General features: G+C 38.8%; 1 protein-coding gene and 1 long non-coding RNA gene across 2 annotated transcripts; one reads left to right on the top strand and one right to left on the bottom strand.

The window, feature by feature from the left end:
- The first annotated feature begins 2,621 nt into the window (after positions 1 to 2,621).
- On the top strand, positions 2,622 to 5,446 carry LOC107595189 (uncharacterized). The gene is made up of 3 exons (XR_001610246.1): positions 2,622 to 2,663; positions 4,504 to 4,710; positions 5,377 to 5,446. It is a non-coding gene; the product is annotated as an uncharacterized lncRNA (long non-coding RNA).
- LOC107595184 (alpha-tectorin-like) lies at positions 4,245 to 23,863 on the bottom strand. The gene is made up of 33 exons (XM_016285531.1): positions 23,815 to 23,863; positions 23,701 to 23,727; positions 21,537 to 21,953; positions 19,854 to 20,243; positions 19,692 to 19,763; positions 18,901 to 19,293; positions 18,372 to 18,764; positions 18,192 to 18,278; positions 15,772 to 16,152; positions 15,590 to 15,694; positions 15,110 to 15,252; positions 14,703 to 14,981; positions 14,495 to 14,590; positions 14,250 to 14,403; positions 13,824 to 14,077; positions 13,586 to 13,732; positions 12,926 to 13,505; positions 12,215 to 12,798; positions 11,548 to 12,112; positions 10,825 to 11,446; positions 10,171 to 10,718; positions 8,675 to 8,880; positions 8,352 to 8,561; positions 7,890 to 8,078; positions 7,509 to 7,798; positions 6,991 to 7,262; positions 6,332 to 6,451; positions 6,032 to 6,216; positions 5,685 to 5,842; positions 5,328 to 5,573; positions 4,895 to 5,057; positions 4,489 to 4,591; positions 4,245 to 4,387 (listed from the first exon to the last, which is right to left on the bottom strand). Exons 1-33 carry the CDS (start codon positions 23,861 to 23,863, stop codon positions 4,284 to 4,286), a joined length of 8,532 nt encoding a protein of 2,843 aa, XP_016141017.1. The 3' UTR covers positions 4,245 to 4,283.

The following is a 23,863-nucleotide window of genomic DNA, read 5'->3' as shown; positions in this document are numbered from 1 at the left end:
TGATCCTGGTAGAGTAGACTACAATGCCGGCTGTTCTGACTCACAGACTGTAAGTGTTTTTTATATTTAAAGGATTTGCCACTGACGATTCAAACGCGAGTTTTGGGCAGTGCAGAGTAGCACCTTGTTGTTTGTCATTTCTTCGATCACAAATGCAGACATGGTTTTATGTTTACCATGCAACGCAACGCGTAAAAAGACAGTATATCTCATTATAATCCGTAATTATGTCCCCACTGGATGCAACAAATACCTTGTTTATAATTGGTTTTAATGTTTTTGTCTCGTCGCTCCGGCTGGACAGGGCATCACAATATGGTAGGGGCGTAACATTTCCGTCACACGCTTGAGGTATTCGGCCAATCACAACGCACTGGATAGCTGGCCAATCACAGCACACCTCGCTTTTCAGACCGATGAGCTTTTTAAAAATCAATGCATTTCAGAAAGACGGGGCATAGAGGAGAAACGATAATGTACAGTATGTGGAAAATAATGTTTTTTCAACCTTAAACCGCATAAACACATTTCATTACACCAAATACACAAAAGAATGTTATTTTTAGCAGCATCATATGACCCCTTTACAGTTTTTCTCGATTGCTTAAACACATTTCTTGAAACTATGCCTCATATTCTCAAAACAGTAAACACAAATCCATAACGTCTCACCCAATTCACCAAACATCCTATTTTCAGGTCAAAATGAAGCTCTACTCTCAAAACCATTCACTCTTTCTGAAAAACCAAACTTTTCCCTCAAACATCACACACAAGCTTTCAAAAACACACACACACTAAAACATAGTATTACACACTGGTGCAATAAATTCAAAACAATACTACAAAAACCAAAACCAAAAAGCAGTAATAAGTTATGTTGCTTGTGGGTCTCCCCCTCAAGGAACTTTTCACACAATGAACACGTGTATACATTTGCACATTTTTTATTCCTTAATGTACTGTACAGTACAATACACCAAACAACAACAAAAAATATTCTGCCCCAGCATCACATCTTTGTTCTGGGTCAGGCCAGGGAATCTCGTCAACATCACAGGCTATACTGGCCCTAGCTAGGCAGCGGGGGGTGGGGGGGATTCCTCTTGCATGCCTGATCCACCTGGCATCAGCTGAAATGTCTAGTCAGGCTTCTTCCATTCCATCGTCTCTGTGTCCTACAAAAATGGAAGTACTGATTACTGTAACTGTAACATCCTTTTTACAAAATGGAAGCAGACAGAAACTCTATCTGTATGTAAGGCAACTTGATGCATGTGTTGTAACAGAGTACAGCACTCAAAAGTTACAGTAGAGTACACTGAGGTACACCTACCTGTTTTCCTCCCTGAAGGTTCTTATGATCGAGTGGACGGTGAAGCAACTTAAGTTTGGCTGAACTCATTGCCCAGCCTCCCTCATAGTCATACCATGGACAAGGACATGGTCATCTAGTGGCATGGATTTCATCTGAGACTCCTTGTCTCATTGCCCCTCATCCTCCTCCTCTTCCTTCACCTCTTCCTCCACTCCTTACTGCTCTTGCTCATCCTCTTCCTCCTCCTCCTCCTCCTCCTCTCTGGTGTCCTCGACCTTTTCAATCACATCTCTCTGGATCCATTGTTCCAAAACTGAATGAACTGACTTGGGCTCTTTTATCTATCTATTGAAGGTTCTGATTGGTGTGTGATAAATTTTGACTCTTAGTGTTTCCACGTGGGTAACTGTGTGCTAATTGAGCTCAAGCTATGCTGACTTGAGTGAACAATATTGAATGCTAGTGCTTTCTAAATGACAACATGGTCTAGGCAATGAGAAATAAAGGGATTTGTGTGTAGAGTTTTGCAGTGACAGTTCAACAAATCTGATTCATGTGTCAAAAAGGGGAATAGTGTTTATAGTTTAGGGAAATGGGTGTGCTTTTTGATAAATGGCATTATGGTTTTGAAATTTTAGTTCAAAATCTTGGTGATAGTGTTTAAGCAATCGAGAAAAACTGTAAAACTTTGAAGTGATTCAAAACACTACATGGCACTATGCTTAGTAAGATAAATGTTGCTCTGTCCACTTCCGGCTTGGCGCTGCTGTCCTGAGACTGCTGTGACGTAAGGGTTCTGCAGTTCTGCAGCTGGGGATTGATGAGCAGATCAGGCAGTCAGAGCCCAGTGTAGTGTGCGAGTATGTTGTTGCAACAAAAACATTTCTGAGCAGGTTTTTGTGACAGCGACAGCTTCTTCTTTGCCTTCCTATCAAGGTAGAACACTTTTATTGCCTAAGTCTATGGAAGCAGATTAGACTCAATAATAATTCACGCAAAAGACACGTGAATTATCCCAATTCACATGCATGAAACCCAATTCATGTGCACGAAATAATAATATACATTCATAAAATACGTTTCACAAATGCAAAACACAATTCACATATGTACAACTGTGAGCAAAAAATTTTGAATATTTAAAATTCAGGAGTTCGTCGTGGACTGTGAATCACTTTGGATATGTGTGTGTATTTTTGAGACTTTCCTGGCAGCAAACTCCTCCCACGCGGGACACTCGTACTCCTTAGCCAATCAGATCTGAGCCTGTCGATAACCCGCTGTGGGCGTGCCTACCTGGATGTTACGTCATCAGCGCGAGACCACGGTTCAAGTCATGGCAGTGGTTTGTGCAGATGATCATTTCATTGCAGTTAACTAGCCTAGTAAAGGTGTATTGTTTTATCTTTGCATGCTTAAAACTTGGAAGTAAAGTCGGTCATTTAGACACACTCGTTGACGTGACCAGTGTAAGCCAGCAGCTGCTATGAATATAGATAGTGTTGCCAAAAATGCAACGTCTTGTGTTAGCCGCAATGTCCCGTATATTGGCCAAAATAAGAAAGAATTCTGCTCATTGCCGTTTTTGTTCAGCAACGCTGGGTGGACAATGTCCAGCCTAGCTCCCACTTAGTGCTGACCCTGCCCTTATCATCATAGCTTATATATAAAGATGAATAGACCTCACGAGAACTCACTGTATGAAAAACGGTGTGTTTGTACTTACCATTTGTGCAACGGGATGCAGTTTAATTAATACACACTAATTGTTTTCCTTGCATTTTTCAAGATTTAAACACTTTGGCACAACATCTGGATGAGACCCCTTCCTTCACATTAATCTTTCTCTCTTTTATGTACTTTACCTTTATGTATTAATTTCTTAATGTAATCAACATTTATTTACTTATTTTTTTCATATTATATTACTGTGATTAACCATTGTTAATGTTTAATCCTGTGTCGTGTTGAGTTGTGATGTAAAAATCTTTGAGATTACAATACACAAGATGATGTTGGGAAGCAGCTATTTTATTTGCTTGGTAACAAAGACAGACTGATCATAAGACATAAGACAACTTTACAGGGTTTTTGAAGTAAGATGTAGTAATATGTCAGTGCAGTCTCAAAGGACTGATCAGAAATGAACATGCAAATTACTGTCTCACACTGAATGTACTCTGACCTACCCAGCTCTTCCATTTCAGTTTCTCCCAATTTTCTCCCATCATTTCAAATGCATTTTTGTGTCCTTATTATATATTCCTTATAATAAATTAAATAAATGCATATCTATATTGCCGTTACCCTCTCCTTACAGACAGTGCTCACAGTGCTTGTGTTATGCTGTTCACAGTACATTGAATGACTTAACTCTCTATCATGATTCAAATGTGACAAACATTTTAGTCAGATACAGTACTTCACAACTTTGTTTATCATGCTTTGCCTGTTTGTATTTTGTTTAGTTCTGGTATACTTTTTAAAAAATTAGAAGGTAATTTGGAACAGGCTGTTGTCAAATTTGTCATTATTGTCATACTTTTTTTTTTACTTTATATTTATAAGTTTTATAATATTAATTTAATGTCCAGTTTCAATGTTTCTAAAATTTTGTCTAGGGTGCCAACAAAGTCTGATCGCAGTATCACATATTTCTAAAAGTCTGCTACCCAATTTTTATAAAATTATGTTGAATTGAAAAGCAACTGCAGAAGAGGAATTACTTTTTAATGTTTTTGCTTGATTAAGCAATAATAAACAAGAATCGGATTGTCTTTGGTAATGTAAAACAACCTCTGAAGTAAAATAAGATTAATGTAGTATATAACAATTAATGTAAATGATTAAATATCTGATTATGGAACATAAAATAACATTTATGACAAGGAAACCCTCGAATATTCATTAAAATGGGATTAGAAATTATGCATATAAAAGATTACATTATGTTTGAAGAAAAACATTAAAATAGGGCCAGGAAACTGAACAGAGGAACAAGTAACAGCATCAGAGAAGCACACAAACAAGAAGCCTCAGATACCTTCACTTGCTCTGGGACCCACTTATCTGTGAACAGGGAATATAATGCACAGTGAATTGTAATGTTTTGATAGCAGAAATCAACAGAAACCTTAATTTTCAAATGATTAAATAAACAAAATATTCACCTGTGGTCCCTTCAGACAACATAAGAGGACCCATGGATATGGAAGCACTGTCATGGAAATCCAGAGACCTGTGCTCTCTCCAGTGATGTCCAGAATTACAGTCCTAAAAGAGAAAATTCAGCAATGTGAATCCCTGTTAAATATCACTGGACAAACATGAAACATAAGCAGTGCACAAAAGTCTCCAGCAGAGGACAAACCTTACCACCATGAACATTAAGGGTAACATTTTTCTTCCAATAATTAATGTTTGATCAACTGGGGTTTATCAATAGTAAAATCTTAAACCTTTACAATTTAACCATTACATTTAACTATGGAGATACATTTCCATACATTAGTTCTATAGCTACACAGAAACATATCCTCGCATTTTTATTAATTATGAGAGGCTTTCTAAACTCACCATTGAGCAGCGATTGCTCGACAGAAGGCAAAGGTGAACAGCACAGTGCAGGTAAAGCTTCGTGGAGTTTGCAGTGAAGATGAACATCCGGAAGGAGAAACGGCTGGATGTCGAGACGCCGTTCTGCAGCAGCTCCACTGTGTCGTCATTTGGATTGGGACACCTGAGAATCACCAAATTTATTTATTTTACTTGAGAGACATTCAAGTCAAAAGCGATTTCCTGAAAATCATCACACATTAGCATTCTATATACAATAAATGGAATTCTTTGCATTAGTACTGCAATATTGGAAGATAATATGTCAGGTCATCTTAAAAGGGATATGGATTATTATGTATTCAGTCTATGTGCAGATCAAAAGTTACTGTTAAAAATGTTACAGTGAGTTAAGACTGAGCTTTAAGGAACAGAAAAAACAATATCGCTTTACTCTCTAATGATGAGATCCCAGCGGAGACTGTCATCAGGATCATTCACAGGTGTAGCCCAACACGTGTCCATCACCAGGGCAAACTGGCGGCTGTCAACCCCCTCAACACGAACTTCCACATTCATCTTCTGGTCGAGCTCTGCATCCACTTTACCAGTGAAGGGCTGGGTAAACTCATCATCCTCATATGGAATCATCCGAACCTGATATCTCCCTTCACCAGCGGGGAGCGTCTTGCGCACAACACTGTTGAAATAATGGACAGATCTGTGTTAAAACTACTAAGCTTTACGACTACAATTCTACTCCTTTAATAAAACAGTACAGCTGGAATCAGAGTTTGTATGTGACTCTCACGTCTCCACTGGGTTGATTTCCACATTCATGGAAAGTGTTTGTGTTTGTGGATAAACACAGCTGAAAGAAAGCTTAAGGATTTTCTCTCTGCTGATGAGACCTTCTGACCTCGGTGTTCCCAGAATAAAGTTATCATAGATAAAGTGGGTACCGTTGGCCTGTGAACAACATGCATAACATTTTGACATGTAGACTAAATTGAATTCAAGGTGTTAAAAAAACATTTATTAAAGTAAAATTATTAAATATAAAACCCACAAGAAATTTGTATCAGTCAATCCAATCCTTTGGGTTTATGAGACACTACAAATGTTTAGATTATACATAATTTGTCTAATTTGTCTTACCACAAGATTTGTGCCACAGATGTGTTCATCGTTATCAAAATGGAATTCCACTCTGCCATTCCGGACCATTCCTTTGCAGCTGGGATCATTGAGGTGTAAGACGTCAGCTGGAAAACCAGCCTCAAAGAGCTGACAGCGAGACACAGACATGGAGCCAGAGCTGCTTTCACAGGTTTCTGAGAAATCTGAGAGAATTAAAAACACCCAAAAGATTGTCAGAAGTATTAAAAAAGAAAATGTAATAGACCAAAAAGAAAGAAATATATAATATTTCACATTCTGTTGTGGAATGTTACCAACCAAAAGAGTCAGCTTGTGGTCTGGGTAGGTCGTCGTTACACATACAGCCATAAACATCATTTTTCTTCCCACACCATTCATCCTCAGAGCAGCTGAGCTCAGAGCAGCGATCTCTCACGTCTAAGAGAAGCACAGATAGATGAAATACAACACAAAGACATTGAGTCATAATAACAGAGTGAGAGCACAACATTCTGAGCCCCCTGAATGATCATTGCTGTACATTCTTCAAAGAAATGAAATATATATTTTTGAGTGAATTAAAGTGAATTTCATATAGTCCATAATTTTCCCACCGAGATCCACAAATAATAGCTTCTTTTTTTTTTGACAGTAGAAGTAGAATTAGAATTAATTAGCATTAGAATTAAATTGCTGGGGGATTTCATTAATTTACCTTTAAAATTTCTGTATAAACACCCTCTATATGTCTAAGTCTATGTTCACTGTGAAATTGCTCTTAAGAACTAGCGATGACTGATTTGTGACAGGTTAGGTTAGCAAAATGTTCAAAATCATAGCTCTTTCATGCACTGAATCATTTGAAAGCACTTTGTCAAAGGAGTTGATAGTTCAGCTACCTACTACTTTTTTTTTTTTTTGCAACACTGGTGACAAGACCACAAAATAATCTGTGCTGAAACATTATTATGACTTACCGCACCGCAGACCCGAGCGCCATTCTGGGATCTGTATCTCCAAGATTGCACAAGCTGTCTCATAGGCCTCAACAGCTGAACATAACATGCCATTTGCACGTGTGTACAGACACAGATCATACACACAAGAGTAGTAGTAAGGTGCAGGGTCAACATGAAGATGGCAGTTCTGGAAGGGGCCAGTGGTGTTGGTGATAATACTACAGAGAGCAGAGTACCTCTGCCTGGATGGACACTCATCAGCATTACCTGTCTGGTCTCTGGCACCACAACTGAAGTACATGAATATATGAAAAAATTAAGGTCAGTTAAATGCCTTGTACTGTTTCATCACTTGGACACAGAAAGAGTTTACAGTTGAACAACTAACATGATTTGCTATTCTTGCATATTATATTCTTAAGACGTAAACCTTTGAACCTTTTTCCCTGTTCACAAAATAAACCTTAGAAACATTTTTTTTAATCATATGACCCCCCCAGGTAAAAACAACTGTCCTAAAATCTCATGGTTCTTACCCTGGAATGCTGGTGTCTGATTGCCAGCTATGGCCAAAGGAATCATCATCAGGAGCGGGGTCTCCACTGGTCAGCACTTTGTCATCTGCAGGATTACCATTGAAATTTCCACACATTCCACATAGAGATCCATAGAATCTTTCACTCACTCTGATTAGAAGGCTGCTATGTCCATCAAAATGGACAATGAAATCATTGAAAGCATTTAGAATTACGAATCCATGCTCCTCATGTATCTCTACAAGATCATTGATTTGATATGCTAGTGTGTCAATGGCATTCCCATCAACCTGGAGGGAAATCAGAAAATTCCAACTTAGAAAAGAAAGAAAGTGAAAGAAATTACATATATATATTGACACCATTTGAAGTCCAACTTACTTTAACTCTCATGTTTTGGCCAATTGTGATGTGCGTCTGTTGTCCACGCTGAGACAACCAAACATCCACTGCAGACACAAATGATACCACCATGTTCCCACGGTGCCTGTTGGTGGCCACCACACGGAACTCTAGATCACTGTCTGTAACATTACCGCAGGTCTGGGCGATCTCATATGAACAAGTTCCCTGGTAGGATTAATACAATACACATAGTGTCCATTACACCTTTCTACCTCAAAGATGCAACTTCAAATCCAGAAATGTCATGCAAGACATTGCAGACATTCATAAATTGAAGAATCTTCAGTGCTATGAAATATATTTTATTAAATACATTGTCACATCAATAACCCTCCTAAACCTCCTTTGAATAAACCTGACTATTAAGTTAGTTGTCTCCTACTATTGGGATTCAAAACAACAGTTAATAAAAAAAAACAGTAATTTACCAGTTCATACCTGAAAGTGAGCCACAGCTCCATCAAAAGTGATGTAGTGTGGATCGCCCCAGACTGTGCAGGTGGACATTGGACTGTAGCAGTCACGATGTCCATTTCTGACTGCACACTCCAAGGCTGGTGGGCAGACAGATGCAGAGCAGCGTAAATCATTTGGAGCAAAACACTGACAGCGTTGGGAACATGTTGAATCCCAGAACTGTTCACCAATCTATAAAACCATAATGATAATAATGAATGTTACATTTTCAGAACATAGTGTCAAGTAAGTATATTCACCTACAAAAAAAGCATCAAGGTAAAAACATGATGCTTAATCCTTACATTATAGTAGAATCCATCATACAAGCAGCCACATTGCTCCACTGGTACACAGAGTCCTCCACTCCTCACATATCCCTCATCACAGAAACAACCTTCTGAGCATGTGTGTTCACAACTAGCATCAATGCTGCTGGCGCACGTATGGCCACACTCTGTGCCACACACCTCATAATGGCTATTTGGGATGTTCGCTGAGCAGTCCATGACTGGAAATGCAACAACAAAATGTATTTGTAGAATGTATCTAATAGTATGTAAAATATATTTTTTTAAGGTGCCCCTATTATGCCATTTCCATTATTGCCTTTCATGCAGTGTGTAATGTAGCTGTATGTGAATGTAAACGATCTGCAAAGTTGTAAAGCTGAAAGTGCACAATAAATAAAGTTACTGTCTCCCAAAATAAAGAATTGACTCTGTACAGCTGAAACGAGTCGTTAGTAATTTGAATCCCACTTCACACATTGGGGTAACACATTTGCATAATGCGCGCCTATGTTCTACGTTGGCCGGCCATGAACAACTTGACCCCACCCACAAACACGTCATTCTACTGACGACTGCTTCTCTAATCTCGGGGAGTTCAACACGGGATTCCCAAAATGCTTGCTGTTGAAAGATTGATCAGTATCCTGTTTATTTAGACCAGCTGCTCCACTGAATCACAACCTGTAAGTAGAATAAATAATAGATGTTTATATTTTCTACAGAGTGTTCAAAATACAGAACTATTGAAATAGGCGTATCATTTCCGACACGCACTGTATGCCATAGACTACAACAGACTATGCCATCTGACCAATCAGAGCAGAGCAGGCTCACGGAAAGGAGGGGTTTAGAGAGACTGAATCTTAGAACGGCTTTGAACTAATCGTTTGAGAAACGTTTTTTGACCTTGCATGCATGTAATCCTATTGTAGGAGACTCCCAAAGCAATATTAGGAACTGTAAAAATGGCATTATAGGGGCACATTAAATAAACGGGGAAAACACCTTGAAACTCTAATCTCGGGGAGTTCAACACGGGATTCCCAAAACGCTTGCTGTTGAAAGATTGATCAGTATCCTGTTTATTTAGACCAGCTGCTCCACTGAATCACAACCTGTAAGTAGAATAAATAATAGATGTTTATATTTTCTACAGAGTGTTCAAAATACAGAACTATTGAAATAGGCGTATCATTTCCGACACGCACTGTATGCCATAGACTACAACAGACTATGCCATCTGACCAATCAGAGCAGAGCAGGCTCACGGAAAGGAGGGGTTTAGAGAGACTGAATCTTAGAACGGCTTTGAACTAATCGTTTGAGAAACGTTTTTTGACCTTGCATGCATGTAATCCTATTGTAGGAGACTCCCAAAGCAATATTAGGAACTGTAAAAATGGCATTATAGGGGCACATTAAATAAACGGGGAAAACACCTTGAAAGAAGAAAACAAATTAATCTGTAGTCTGTCTTTTTACATTTCATGTACACTCCAGCTACTTACCACAGGATGCATTTTCTCTCCAGGGATAGACAATGGCATTAGCAGATTGACAAGCACTCGCATAGGCTTGAACAGAGTGACACAAAACATCATTATTGTTCTCAGAAACGCACACATCAAACACGCAGCTATCAAAGTAGGCTTGTGGATCTACAGAACCATGGCAGAAGCTAAAGGGACCCTGGCTGTCCCTGATGATTCCACACAAGGCTTGTGAGATAAGAGTTGTGCTCTCATCTCTACAACAGTCAGGACAACTGTTTCCAGAGTCATCATCACATGGCATGTCATCCTCAACCATCCATTCTGCCCCAAACTGGTCTACTGAAGGTGCCGGAGCACCTGAAGGAGTGAGGAAGTCATCCCCAGGATTGCCATTAAAGTTGCCACAGATGCCACACACAACTCCACTGTAGTCTGCTGGCACAACAATGTTTACCGCCCAGAAACCATAACTGATACTGAAACCAAAGTCAGTTGAGACATATGTAAACTGTCCTGTGGAATAGACAGATACTCGACCAGAGTCAAGGTAGATGGGAAGGTTTCTGATCTCTTCATCAACCTGATTGAAGATACAGAAAATCTTGTTTAAACAAACATTCTTATCAATAATTACTGTAAAATCTGAAATATGCCATGCCAAATTAAAGCTTGTGGGACTTGTTTACCTTAACAGCAGAATAACTGTTCATGTCCTGTGACATGTGCACAAGATGCCCAGACACATTGACAAAAACTTCAACAGTTATTGACACTGGCCATCCATCCAATCTGTGATTCCTTGCATCCACCTGGAAGTGCGGTAGACCACGATTATCATCACATACTTTGGCCAGCACATATCGGCACGGGCCTTGAAAGTCAAAATAGGTTCCATCAAAAGAGATATAATGGGGGTCTCCAGAAGCATAACAGCTACCATGTGGACGAGGATGGCAGCCATACTCTCCTTCCACCACACGGCAGATCTCCTGTTCACTGCAAGATGATGGTGTGCAATGGACATTTCCAGTGATTCCATCACAGACACACAGGAACTGGCATTCTTCACCATGCCAGAACTGCTCTCCAGGCTGCCGATAGCGCCCATCATAGCGGCAGCCACAACCAGTTGGGGGAACACAGCGGTGTCCATCCAGCACCAGTCCATCATTGCACTGGCACCCTCCCTGGCATGGCTGCGTGCACTGGAAGGGAAATGAGAGACTAGGGCAGGATGCAGGACAGGATGTGCCACACATTTCGTAATGGGTATTAGCTGGACAGTTGGGATCTGGGAAGACAAAACATGAAAAAGACAATTAATGATCAGCACTTTGAATGACATATATATTTTTAATTCTGAAAATCTTGTCACATTTGTAAAATACTAACCACAGTGGGTGATACTCCTCCACTCTCCAACTGTGATGCCATTCTGTTGGCAGTACAGTGTGTAACCTCGTAGGGCCTCACATAGAGCCTCCCTGGCACCGTCTGTCTGCTCCAGCATCTGAATGCAATCTTCAATCCGTTTCCAAGGGTCTAGTGTTCTGCTGCACTCAGCAAATGGTCCATCATTCATGGCCATGATGCTACAGTGCTCACTGAACTCGCTCCTGTTCTGATAAAGACCTGGTTCCCACATGTCTGTTGGATCCACACAGTGGGCTGACAGGGATCCATCACGCCAGCTGTCTGCAAAAAGCTGGGAGTCATCCAGCAGGATACCATCTGGGCTGTAGAATTCATCATCAATATTTCCATTCAAGTTCCCACACAGACCTCCAAGTGTACCATTGTAAGTGGTTGGAGCTGTGATTCGGACAATGTGCGGCCAGTCAGCTCTAACGGTCACTCCAAAGTTTGTTTCCAAAACAAATCCTCTTGCGCTGCTGTGATAGATATGGATCTGACTGGAGCCAACACTAATGGGTAGACCAACCATCTGTCCATCCACCTAAGGAGAAAAAAATCTGACTTTGATCTAGCATTAGAGTTTGAGATAATGGTTAAACTGTACTTAATACAAGGCTGAGGGGAAAAAAACATTTTGGCTAACCTGCACATTGCTACCTTCTCCCAATTCAATGGAAACATGAGTTCCTCCTGCCTCAAACCTCAGGAACCTGGTAAACTCTTGAAGGCCTCTGGGTACTTTCTCCACTGTCAATACAAAGTATGGCAGTTGGGATGGCCCCATCACTCTTGCAAGGGTCAGTCCACAAGCTCCTGGGTATCTGAAAGTTTGTCCATCAAAGGTGTGGTATGAACCCAGGCTTTCAACGGAACAGGTACCATAACTGATGGGTCTACAACCCCTTACACCATTATGGAGTCCACACACTTCCGCTGGACCACACTGGTGCTGATTGCACACCATTGACCTGCTACTGCAAACACATTGCCTCCCACAGTCCTCGCCCAACACTACAGACTGTCCCTCAGAGTAATAGAAGCCCTCAAAGACACAGCCACAGTTTGCTTCAGGCACACATTGCCCAGCGCTAAGGATGTACCCATCATCGCAAACACAGCTCTCCTGATTGGGCAAGGGACAGTTATTTGGGGTGGAGGGGTTGCTGCAAGTTGCAGGGCAGCCTGTTCCATGGTACTCGAAATGACTTTGCTCAGGACATTGAATCTCTGGAAATGCAGAGCAGATGTAAGTACATGCCTCAAACTCTGTAATATTTCACCTTGTACAAATATTTAAGTTACATTAAGTTAAATGCCAAATTTACTTCTAATGAAGACACAACAAGGCACTTACCACAAAAACCTGGTTGTCTCCAGTGCCCTAGTTGTACACCCTGCTGTTGGCATTGAGCAGAATACACATTAAGAGCCTGGCACAGAATGGGCTGGTACCCTCCTCCTAAGCAAAGATCATAGACGCAGTTCTCTATGTAGGTCTGGGGTGAAAACACAGAGTGGCAAGATGCAAAAGGCCCTGAAACATCTCCTAGTATCCCACAGTGGTTTGTGTCACTGTAAAGGCTCATTTCATTGGCAGTACAAACTGCACAACCTAGACCTGTGCACCTGACATCATGGCATTCGGGATCTGTGTCTCCCTCTACCTTCCAAGAGTTGGCAAAGTCAACATCTGAGCTCAAGATCTCCCCAGAGATTGAACGGAAGTCATCTTCAGGATGTAGGTTATAGTTCCCACACAGACCACATGTGGCATTCTGGTAGTCATAAGGTACAGAGATGGTGACGTAGCTATATGCATCATATGTAACTAGGAGACCAAAATCTATGCTGATGGCCAAGGAAAAACCTGACTGATAGACTTGGATGGAGCCATTGTGGAGGGTGAATGGTGTGGCTATAAAGGTCCCGTTAACCTTGACAATGTTGACAAAAGGAAATTAGGAAAATGGAAGGATGCCTGAACTCAATATTACAGCAATACCGTGATACTTACCTTTGCCTCATAATAGTGATCTTTAACCAGTTCAATTTCTTCATTATAGACAAATACTCTGACCATTCGAGTCCATGACACATGTGTGCTCCCCCGATGCTCATTTTTTCCCTCAATGCGATAGTACGGCAAACCATTTCCACAAGCCTATACAATGACAAAAATTCAGTATCAATAAAGGATTCCCGATCTTATCAAATCTGTACAATAAATAGAAAGCCATAGCAACATTACTAACCTCTGAGAGAACATATGTGCAGGTTCCCTGAAAGTGAAAAATCTGATTGTCAAAAGTGTAGTAGTGAGGATCACCAGAGATAGTGCATGTTTGTCGCTGAATGTTCTGACAAGAGTATTGGAAAGCGCCAGGACGACAAGCTTGGGAATAAGTACAGGGCTCAAAGCTGCACTGGATGCCTCTTGTGGTACAGGTACATCTTTCCTGGCAGGCGGCATCACTCCAGAAATAGTCTCCTAGCTGCACTGGCAAACCTATGAGAAAAACTTAGGTTTATGTATGTAAACACCTCAAATAATTTGTGTAATTACTGGAAGGCTTTACCTATGGTTTACTAGCATGGTAAAATCGAATCAATTTGAATAGGTCATTCATAGTCTGTCTGCAAATAGCAAATATGGCATGCAGTTAGGGAAGCAACATTACCATTAAATTGACAACCCCGTGTTCCATGATCTGTTCTAAAGACCCATCTGCCTGGCACATTGACATTGCTGCTATGTGGTAGGCTTGTGATGTCATTCTGGAGTGATCCAGTAATTGAGAAATGGTGACTTGAATCGATAGTGTCATAACCAGCCTAATGATAAGGAAGACATCCATATGTCTGCTTAAGACAGTTATTCACAGAAAATGCAATACCTATTATATCAATGTCATCTTGTGCATACCTGTACATATCGTTGTGCTGAAGCGATTGCACCATAGTTCATTACAACAAATGAGAGATGGCCATTTGAAATCAAAACCACTTGGAAAGATGTTTCCTTAAAAGGACAGAAAAGTCAGTTTTAAAAAAAAAATAAAAATAAAGAAGAAATTATGTGGTATATTATTTATTTATTTAAGATTTTCATGGTACAAAACTGAGCTACTTACTGTTCCTGAATTGTGGTAATATGCAACTCTATCCCATGTTACAACAAAGACCCATGAAGCAGAGAAACTCAAGTCAGGGAAGTACTGGTTTATGTCTTGAGTTGCCTGTGTAAGGACACTGCCAGAGGTGTATTGTTGATATGAGATGACACCATTCCAACGATTGTCAATATCTGTCCAGAATGGAGCAATGAGGTCTTTCCCTCCATAGGCTGGGAACTGGTATGGAGTGTAGCTGTACCATTCCCCGTCAAAAGTCAAGTGTCCATTGTTGTTAACCTGAAATAGAAGAGGACTGATTATTGCCTGCAGGATTCTCATAAAATATGCAAAATAGTGTGTAACAGAAATTTATTGAAGGTATTGACACTCAGAATCTAAATTTTACACATTCCAAAATGACTCACATAAATTTGGTTGTATGTTTGCCCAAAAAATATGAATGTCTGCTGAAGGTATATAACTGATGAACTCCCGTCATCAATGCGTTCATTCACTGTGTCTCCAGTTCCAAATGAATAAAATGGCCCTGTAATAATGATGCCATTGTCTGAGGGAGAAAGAAAATAAAAACAACATTGAACATTAATTAGTAACAATATAAATATCAGTTTCTGATACCTGTCATTTACATTTTCAATCATCTTGCTGTAACATTTGTATTCTTTGCATAATGAAACCAACATGATACAGGAATATGACTGTATATCAGCATGGCTTTGAACTGTGGCATTTTGCCTACTTTAATATAGCTGATAATGTATTAGCATACATAACTTTATAAATTATTTTAAATTATTTACATGCATCACAAACACATAACAGGGATCTGATTTGCTCATGCAAAACAATAATCCTCCACATTGTAACACACTACAATATATTACCAATTGTAATGTCCATAGTTGTAGTTTCTGTGGTTGTGGTTGTAGTTTCAGCTGTGGTTGTCTCTGGCGTGACAGTAGTAGAGGTAGTGTTTATGTTGCTTGCATCTGAAAGAAATCATAAATATATTTAAAAATAAAATCTGAATTATCTCTTACATAAACATGTAAATAAATATATTTACCTGCACAGTATGCCAAATGGCAGGTTGTTGGACTCACAAACTCATAGACATAATAATCTCCTGGACAGGCTTTGACTTTAATGGGATTGGATTGGAAATGGCAGCAGTTATTGTCCCAGTGACCGCAGACATCTCGAGTGACCACTCCATCCTCAACTGTTGGATGTCCTCCGTTCAGCCAGAGTGGAGCATTAGTGCCACAACTATACTCATCAACACACGTGTCTGGCATCTGAACACTCTGACCCTGAATGAAGAGACGGTACCAGCCGTTCCAGCTGACCCAAGTGTCACACATTATTTGAGAGGAATGTTGATTGTTGGTGGCTCTCCATGGATCGTCCAGGACATTGTAGTTGTAGCAGGGGTCAACAGGGGGAGCTGTTGATAAGGATACATTAAAACATAAATGCTCTTGACTGAATGAATATTAGCTGGTATGAAATCTCCAGAACACTCTTTACCCAAGTTCCCTGATAAACTTGTGTTTCAATTCATTTAAACAGATACAAGTTTGAACATCTTTTATTTAGCTGTGAGAAAAGGATTTAAAATGTCAATGACTACGGTTACATGGATATCAGTAAACTAATTATTTACCTTATTCTAAATAAGCCAATATCATGATTATGGTGTTTACATGAGTTGCTTTTAGAATATTCCTTTCATGTTCCCGTTTTACATGTTATAGTACATAGATCAATTAATGGCACACGTCATTATGTCCCACGTGATGCCATCCGACGTCCCCTCCGGAATTTCACGTATAAACATAGTTTGTCTTCGTGATGATGCCATGTACAGTTTTGGGTGTTTCATGTTTAATTTTATGAAAGCTTCAAGTGCAGTTAATTATTTGTACGTGCATACAGACGATGGCGGTGTTGAAGCTCTTTATTTGCCATCAAACGGTTGAGCACTGCCGTGTGTGTAACCTGTCGCAAAATGCGGCGAAAAGTCCTACACGATGGTAATATTGTGATTAAGGTAATGCAACTAAAATAGGAATACGCCACATGTCTTAATTTGATTTCTGTTTACTTCGAATATGACTTTAGCCGGATTAAGGTAATCAAAAATCTCTGTTTACATGATAGATTCTTAATCAGAGTATTGTCTTAATCATATTAAAATCGGAGTATTGTTGTCCATGTAAACATACTGATTGTTATGATCCTGCCTGTGTTTCCCTGTTTCACTGTGAACTCTTATTTTGAAGTGTTTTCCCAGCTGCTATTATGTATGTGTTCCCTGTGTTTGCCCTGTCTCCCAAGCTTGCTTGTTTGTTCCCACAGTTACCCTAGTGCAGGGGTGCCCAAACTCGGTCCTGGAGGGCCGGTGTCCTGCAGAGTTTAGCTCCAACTTGCCTCAACACATCTGACTGGAAATTTCTTGTATGCCTATAAGAGCCTGATTAGCTGGTTCAGGTGTGTTTAATTGGGGTTGGAGCTAAACTCTGCAGGACACCGGCCCTCCAGGACCGAGTTTGGGCACCCCTGCCCTAGTGTGTTCCCATGACAATTGACCACGCCCCCTTGTTATCTTGTTTAGATTGTCTGTCTGTGTGTATATACTGCTTAGTTTTCACCAGAGGTGGGCAAAGTACACAATTCCATTACTTGAGTGAAAGTACAGATACTGCTGGTCAAATATTTCTCCATTACAAGTGGAAGTTGTAAAGACATATTTTTACTTAAGTAAAAGTACAGAAATACTTGCTTTGAAAAGCACTTAAGTACCAAAAGTAAATTTATTTTGTTATGTCAATGCACTGTTTTATTATTTTTATGTAATACTTGCAATACCTTAGGCCTCTGAAGCAACTTACCATATATTACGCCTACTATTATTAAATTGTTGTAAATAAATATTACATTTGCAACTGGTCAGTTGTCAGTAAAAAAAAAAATGCTGGGAAATTACTTCACATAGCCCTAAAAATCTCTCTAAAAATCATGTTTTAGAGAAGAAAAAAATCACCCACTGACTTTCAAAGCTGCTACATAGTAATGACTTTTTACTTCGAGGACCTTGATAGAAATGTAGTGGAGTGAAAAGTACAATATTTGACTTTCAAATGTAGTGAAGATAAAGTAATAAGTTTCCAGAAAAAAAATTATACTCAAGTGAAGTACAGATACTCAAAAAGTGTATTTCAGTGCAGTACTCAAATAAATGTACTTTGTTACTTGTGTTTGCTGGTCATTGTTTGAATGGTTTCCTGTTCCTTGTTTATCATGTGTGGACTATCGGAGTTTGGCCTTTTCTTAATTGTGCGTGCATTTGGATTCTCTCTCTGCCTCATCTCTCCATTACAGTCAACCATGAGCCCTTTTGCAACTGAGCAATATGACTTTGAGAAGAATGCTTTGAAACACACTTTGTGTATTATATGCAACAAAAACAAGACAATACTTTACCAGTGGTTGTGATTGGTGGAGTAATGGATTCTACGGATGGGATTGTCTCTGATGTTGTAGACACTGATGGGATGGACTGATTTGAGGCTTGTGGTATTAAGAACAGTTTTATATCAATAAACATTTTTTAAATAAAACCCATAAAGTAAATTAATATATTACATATGAGTAAATGCTCACCTACACAGTATGCTCCGCAAAACATTGGCTTGACAAACTCATAAACGTAGTAATTTCCAGGACAGGCTTTGACTCGTATAGGGTGGGATTTGTGATCACAGTAGACACTCCATGAGATACAGACCTGACGGGTGACCACTCCATCTTCCAGCTGTGGATGAGGGCCGCTGAGCCACAGTGGCTCATAAGTGCCACACATGCCTTGATTTACAAATGATTCTGGCATCTGGCCATTTTCACCATTGTAGAACAGCCTGTACCAGCCATTCCACTCCACATTATAATCACACATGCTATAATAGTAATAGTTATTATAGTTGTCTGTGGATCTCCAAGGCTCATCCAGACTGGTGTAGGTGTAGCAGGGATCGACACTTGGGGTGGAGGAAGGAACTATTATGAAAAAGTAGAAAGAGAGCATTACTGTACATACTGAAAATTAAATCTATTCAAGACAATAATATGAAAACCAATAGTAGAAGTGATGATAAGCATGTCAGATATAATGATGAATGAAAGTACACAATACCTGCACAATATACAGGAGCTGGGATTGAAAGACTTGGCCTGATAAATTTGTAGACATAATAATTTCCAGGACAAGCTTTCACTTGGATTGGTTCAGATCTGTAGTAACTGCACTGATCATAGCGAGAGCCGTAAATTTCACGAGTAACAACTCCATCTTCTAGCCGAGGATGAGAGGCACCAAGCCACAGAGAACTAAAACTTCCACATGACATATAATAAAAACACGACTCAGGCATCTGAGCACTCGACTCATTAATAAAGAGTCGATACCAGCCATCCCATTCTACACGAGTGTCATCATGATCAGAGATGTATCCATACATAGACCAGTAATTGAGTGTGCTTCTCCAGTGGTTGTTGATTACATTGTAGTTTTCACACGGGTCATAATCTGTGTTATTAAGATATCAAAACAAACAAGTTAAATTTTAATGAGGAGCTTCACAAGTGCAAATCTCAACCAGTAAAACACAGTAACAATCACTCACAACATGACTGTGAAGTAGTGAAGCTAAAAGTATAAAAGGTGACATTTTCATTGCAAAATAAGATTTAGATTAGGTAACACATTCAGGATTAGTATTAAGAGATTTCCCTCAGTAAACTTTCTGCTCACAGATAGTAAATAAGTTAGTTATTGTAGTAGTTATGTTTAGGTGTGTTAAGGGGTCTAGAATATGGTCGTGCTAGTAATTTGCATTCTAATAAGCAAGTACTTAACAGAGAGTAGTGTTCCCTAATCTCAAGTGTTAGCATAAATACTTTTAAAAATTAAAACATATGACTTACTCAATGTGATGCTGGATCCAGTGATTATATCTGGACTTACAGTGGGAGCCACTTGTGAAATGGTGCTGACATCTACAAAGAAGGACATTCAAGACATGACTGAGATCATTTTAAAAGTTAGGAAAGACTTTTTAAGTAATAAATAAATAAAATGCATGGTACCTGTGCAGTATCCTGTACACCAGAACTGTGGTTTCACAAGTTCATAGACATAGTAATTGCCTGGACACGCTTTCACTCTGATGGGGTTTGATTTGTAAAAACAGCAGCCATTCCAATAAGACCCTGCACAGACCTCTCTAGTCACCACTCCATCCTCTATCTGAGGGTGAGGATCATTGAGCCACAGATTATATTCTGTGTTACAGCTGTATGAATTAACACAAGTCTCTGACATCTGGATGTTCATTCCATAGTAGAAAAGCCGGTACCAGCCATTCCAGGAGAAAGATTCATCACAAATCCAGTCTCCACTTTCATTGGTGGCTCTCCAGGGACGGTCCAAAGACTCATAGTTGTAGCACGGATCACTGCTGATGCTTTGGAAGGCAACTGTCAAAGAGTTTGAAAAAGTACTGTTAAAATACTGTTTTTACTGTACTATTTACTGTACACTGAAGGCAATTTAGAATATTACATTGTAAAACACAATGGTTGTTCATTTTATGATTTTCAGCCAACCACTTATAGCAATTCTAACTAGTGAAGTGCAGCCTGCAGAACGGCACAGAGCAACACCATAACTATCAGTACTATGTACCAGCACTGCATTCATGATAATATACTGTATAATATTACATAATAAATAATAGTGTTGATATGATTATTGTTTATATATTTAAACTGCAAAAGCAGTGCAATTTCACAAAGCCCACAAATTTATTTTAGCAAAAATAAGCTAGTATTTAGACTAACACGTAAATATCCTAATATTACAACAAGAAATGTACAGGTTCCTTTTTAGCTGGAGGACAGGTAAATTATGAACAGATATTCATCATAAATTAAGTAATTTATTGATTCGGTATTATCGTTTTAATATTAATAATATGGCAAGACTAATTTAGTAGAAATTACATTTATTTAGTTTAGTGCAATTTTTGGTTTGTCTAAAGTTGTGAGATTTGAGGAACTGTGTTACAACTGATATGAGAGATACAGTAGGGAAGTGCTATGGGGAGGGGGGTATGGTAAGGGTGTGAGACTTACATAGTTGCTATCATGGTTGACTTTGCGTTTTGTTGGTGTTCATGTCTTTTACACTTTCACACTCTTAGTCTAGTTTCCTGCTTTGTCATGTAATTCCCTGGCTCTCAGGTATCTTGCCATGTGCTTCTTTAGTCTTCAGACTTGTTTGAGATGCATCTGCGCAGACCGATCAGCGTATGGCATCAAATTACCATGAGAACGATTTGAAAGCATAAAGAGTCGTCTGTCCAATCACTGTCACGGTACTTTGATGTCATACACTGATCGGTCTGCCCAACGCAGCTTTAAGTCAAACACACGTTTTGTGTCGTGTTGTGATTGGTTGTTTTGTTCTGTTCTCTCATTGGTTCATTGTCTTTATTGTTTACAGGTATCTTTAGTTAGTGATTAGTGTATTTGTATATATAGCCCTCATTTGCCACTATACACAAGGGTGTCATCATAGCCATAGTAGGTATATTGTTGTATTTCTCTCCAATTGTCATCAAGAATGTTATCAATATAGCACGGGTCACCACTATCTCTTGTTTATCTTTTTTCACTGTAACCTTGCTGTTGGTGAGTCCCATGCTTTCTAGTCAAGTCTTTTTAGTAGATTTTTCACAATAATTTGGAGAAAAAGAGATACAACTTCACCTGCACAGTATGTAGGCCTGGGGACTGATATGTTGGGTTTGACAAGTTCATAGACATAATAATCTCCTGGACAGGCTTTGACTTGGATAGATGTGGATGTGTAGGAGTCACACTGATTGTAAAATCCCCACCACCACCACCACGAAGTAGTTCCCACAACGTCACTGGTCACCACTCCATCCTCAACTCTTGGATGAGAACCGTTGAGATACAGTCCAGTTTCACCACCACATCCCATATAACTCACACACCACTCAGACATCTGGGCACTTTCTCCATTCAAATACAGCCGATACCAGCCACTCCATTCAACAAGGGTGTCATCATAGCCATAGTAGTTATATTGTTGTATTTCTCTCCAATAGTCATCAAGAATGTTATAATTATAGCATGGATCAGTGCTGGAAGTTGTAGGATCTGAGAGAATAATGACATAGAAAAGGACAATCCAGTGATGAAACACAATCACATTTTATGTGGCAAACAGTTGTGTCTTTATGACAAGATATCGGGATAGCACACTAAGGAGGGATTATGTAAACCGCCTTCACCTACAACAAGTGTATCTGCAGTTTAAACCATTTGCTCACTAATTTAAAAAGATTTACTACATAGATTTCAGTTAATTAATCTGAGCTATATTTGCTTCCATCAGCTTGAATGACATGTGGCTTTTAAAAAATAGTAGTTGTTTTTGTGTGCTCAAAAAAATATATATATAAATAAATAAATATATATATATATATATATATACCAATTTGGAACAGGTTGTAACATATATCTGAATTAGGCTCATCTGTATTAGGCTTATAGTACCACTTGTTTGTATTTGTACAGGAAATATTTATTTTCTAACAGTACTGAAGCACTGAGGCGTTGAATAAAAGTTGAAAATGTAAATGTTTATTGACACCATAAAATGAAAATAACGAATAGGGTTAGGGTGAACACTTACTCCTGTATGTAATTAAAGGAGTATGTATGTAACAATGTACAATTTCATAAAAAATGTGATAATAGTTGTCATGTCTACAATCATCTCTCTCTCTCTCTCATTGGTTTTCAGGTTCTGCAGTTTCAGCTCTGTCCAGCAGGTGAAGTCTTGTGTTACTGTTCTGCTGTCTATCATGGATCATCCCACCTGTTACTCCACCCATTTCACCTGTTCATCATTACCAGCTCATTATCTGCATGCATATGCATATATATATATATTCTTCAGTATCGCTCAGCCCGATCTTCCGATCTCTATTAGTTTGTTCCTTTCATGTAATTTCTTGTCTGATTTTGACTTCAAGGCATTTCTATAAATGTCTTTAACAAACCTGACATTTGAGTCTGCATCCAAGTCCACCCTGAGCCTTCTGATATATAGTAGTTTAATACAGTGAAATACAGACATAAATCAACAATTTAGAAGAAGCTTTACTCCCTTTGCAAAAGCGTTTTTCAGTAGTATGAAATACATTTAAATGGAAGACCATTCCATTTCTAAATTGTAACACACACACACACACACATATATATATATATATATATAGATATATACTGTATAAATTATCAGTTATACAGAATATCACATTTGTGAGAGGGTTGATAGTTGGAATTATGAGAAATAAGGTCACAATTGTAAGATATAAAGTTGCCCAATGAGCCTATAAACCTGACTTTAAAAAAAAAAAAAGTGAAGATCTTTTTTTTTCTGTTGTCTAAGACATTATCTAGTTTCTTAAAATATAGCCTATTTTGTCCCAAAAAGCCTGACCATGTGGATGTGTATATGTAAATATATTAATATTATAATTATGACCACTGTTAATCATTGATAGCCTGCTGAATATACATGCAACATAAAATGGACTGAACACAGAATTAGCAAGTTTGGAATGCATGTCATAATTGTCAAAGTTTCCAAACCATTTGTTTTTGGTCTGTTTTTTAACACAAAATTATGAAAGTAATGATAGTTTTTCTAAGTGAAAAGAAAAACAAAAGCAAATTTCTTTAGGAGCCTGATATAAATAACAACAGAAATGCTACAGTATGAGATTTCACATCAATAGGTAATCTGGTTCGCTTAATTATTCCTTTTCTTTCATTTTTACATTTGTGAAGGAAAGCAAAAGATGGAAGAAGTATGTGATTAAGTAAAAAATTATTTTACCTGAAGTTTGTCCATTGATTATTTCACCTGTTGAATACACAATCAATTAAGGAAAAATTCAGTCAGTTCACCTAGCATCATTTTAATGCACATGTCAGATGATAAATCACTCACCATTAATCAGCAGCAGTAGTGACACACACAGTGAGATCAGAAACCTCAT

This window comes from Sinocyclocheilus grahami, unplaced genomic scaffold (genome assembly GCF_001515645.1).
Source record: "Sinocyclocheilus grahami isolate Dianchi unplaced genomic scaffold, SAMN03320097.WGS_v1.1 scaffold198.1, whole genome shotgun sequence".
NCBI classification, from domain to species: domain Eukaryota; kingdom Metazoa; phylum Chordata; class Actinopteri; order Cypriniformes; family Cyprinidae; genus Sinocyclocheilus; species Sinocyclocheilus grahami.
Note: the sequence above shows the minus strand (reverse complement) of the source record. Positions and strands in the feature narration are given on the sequence as shown.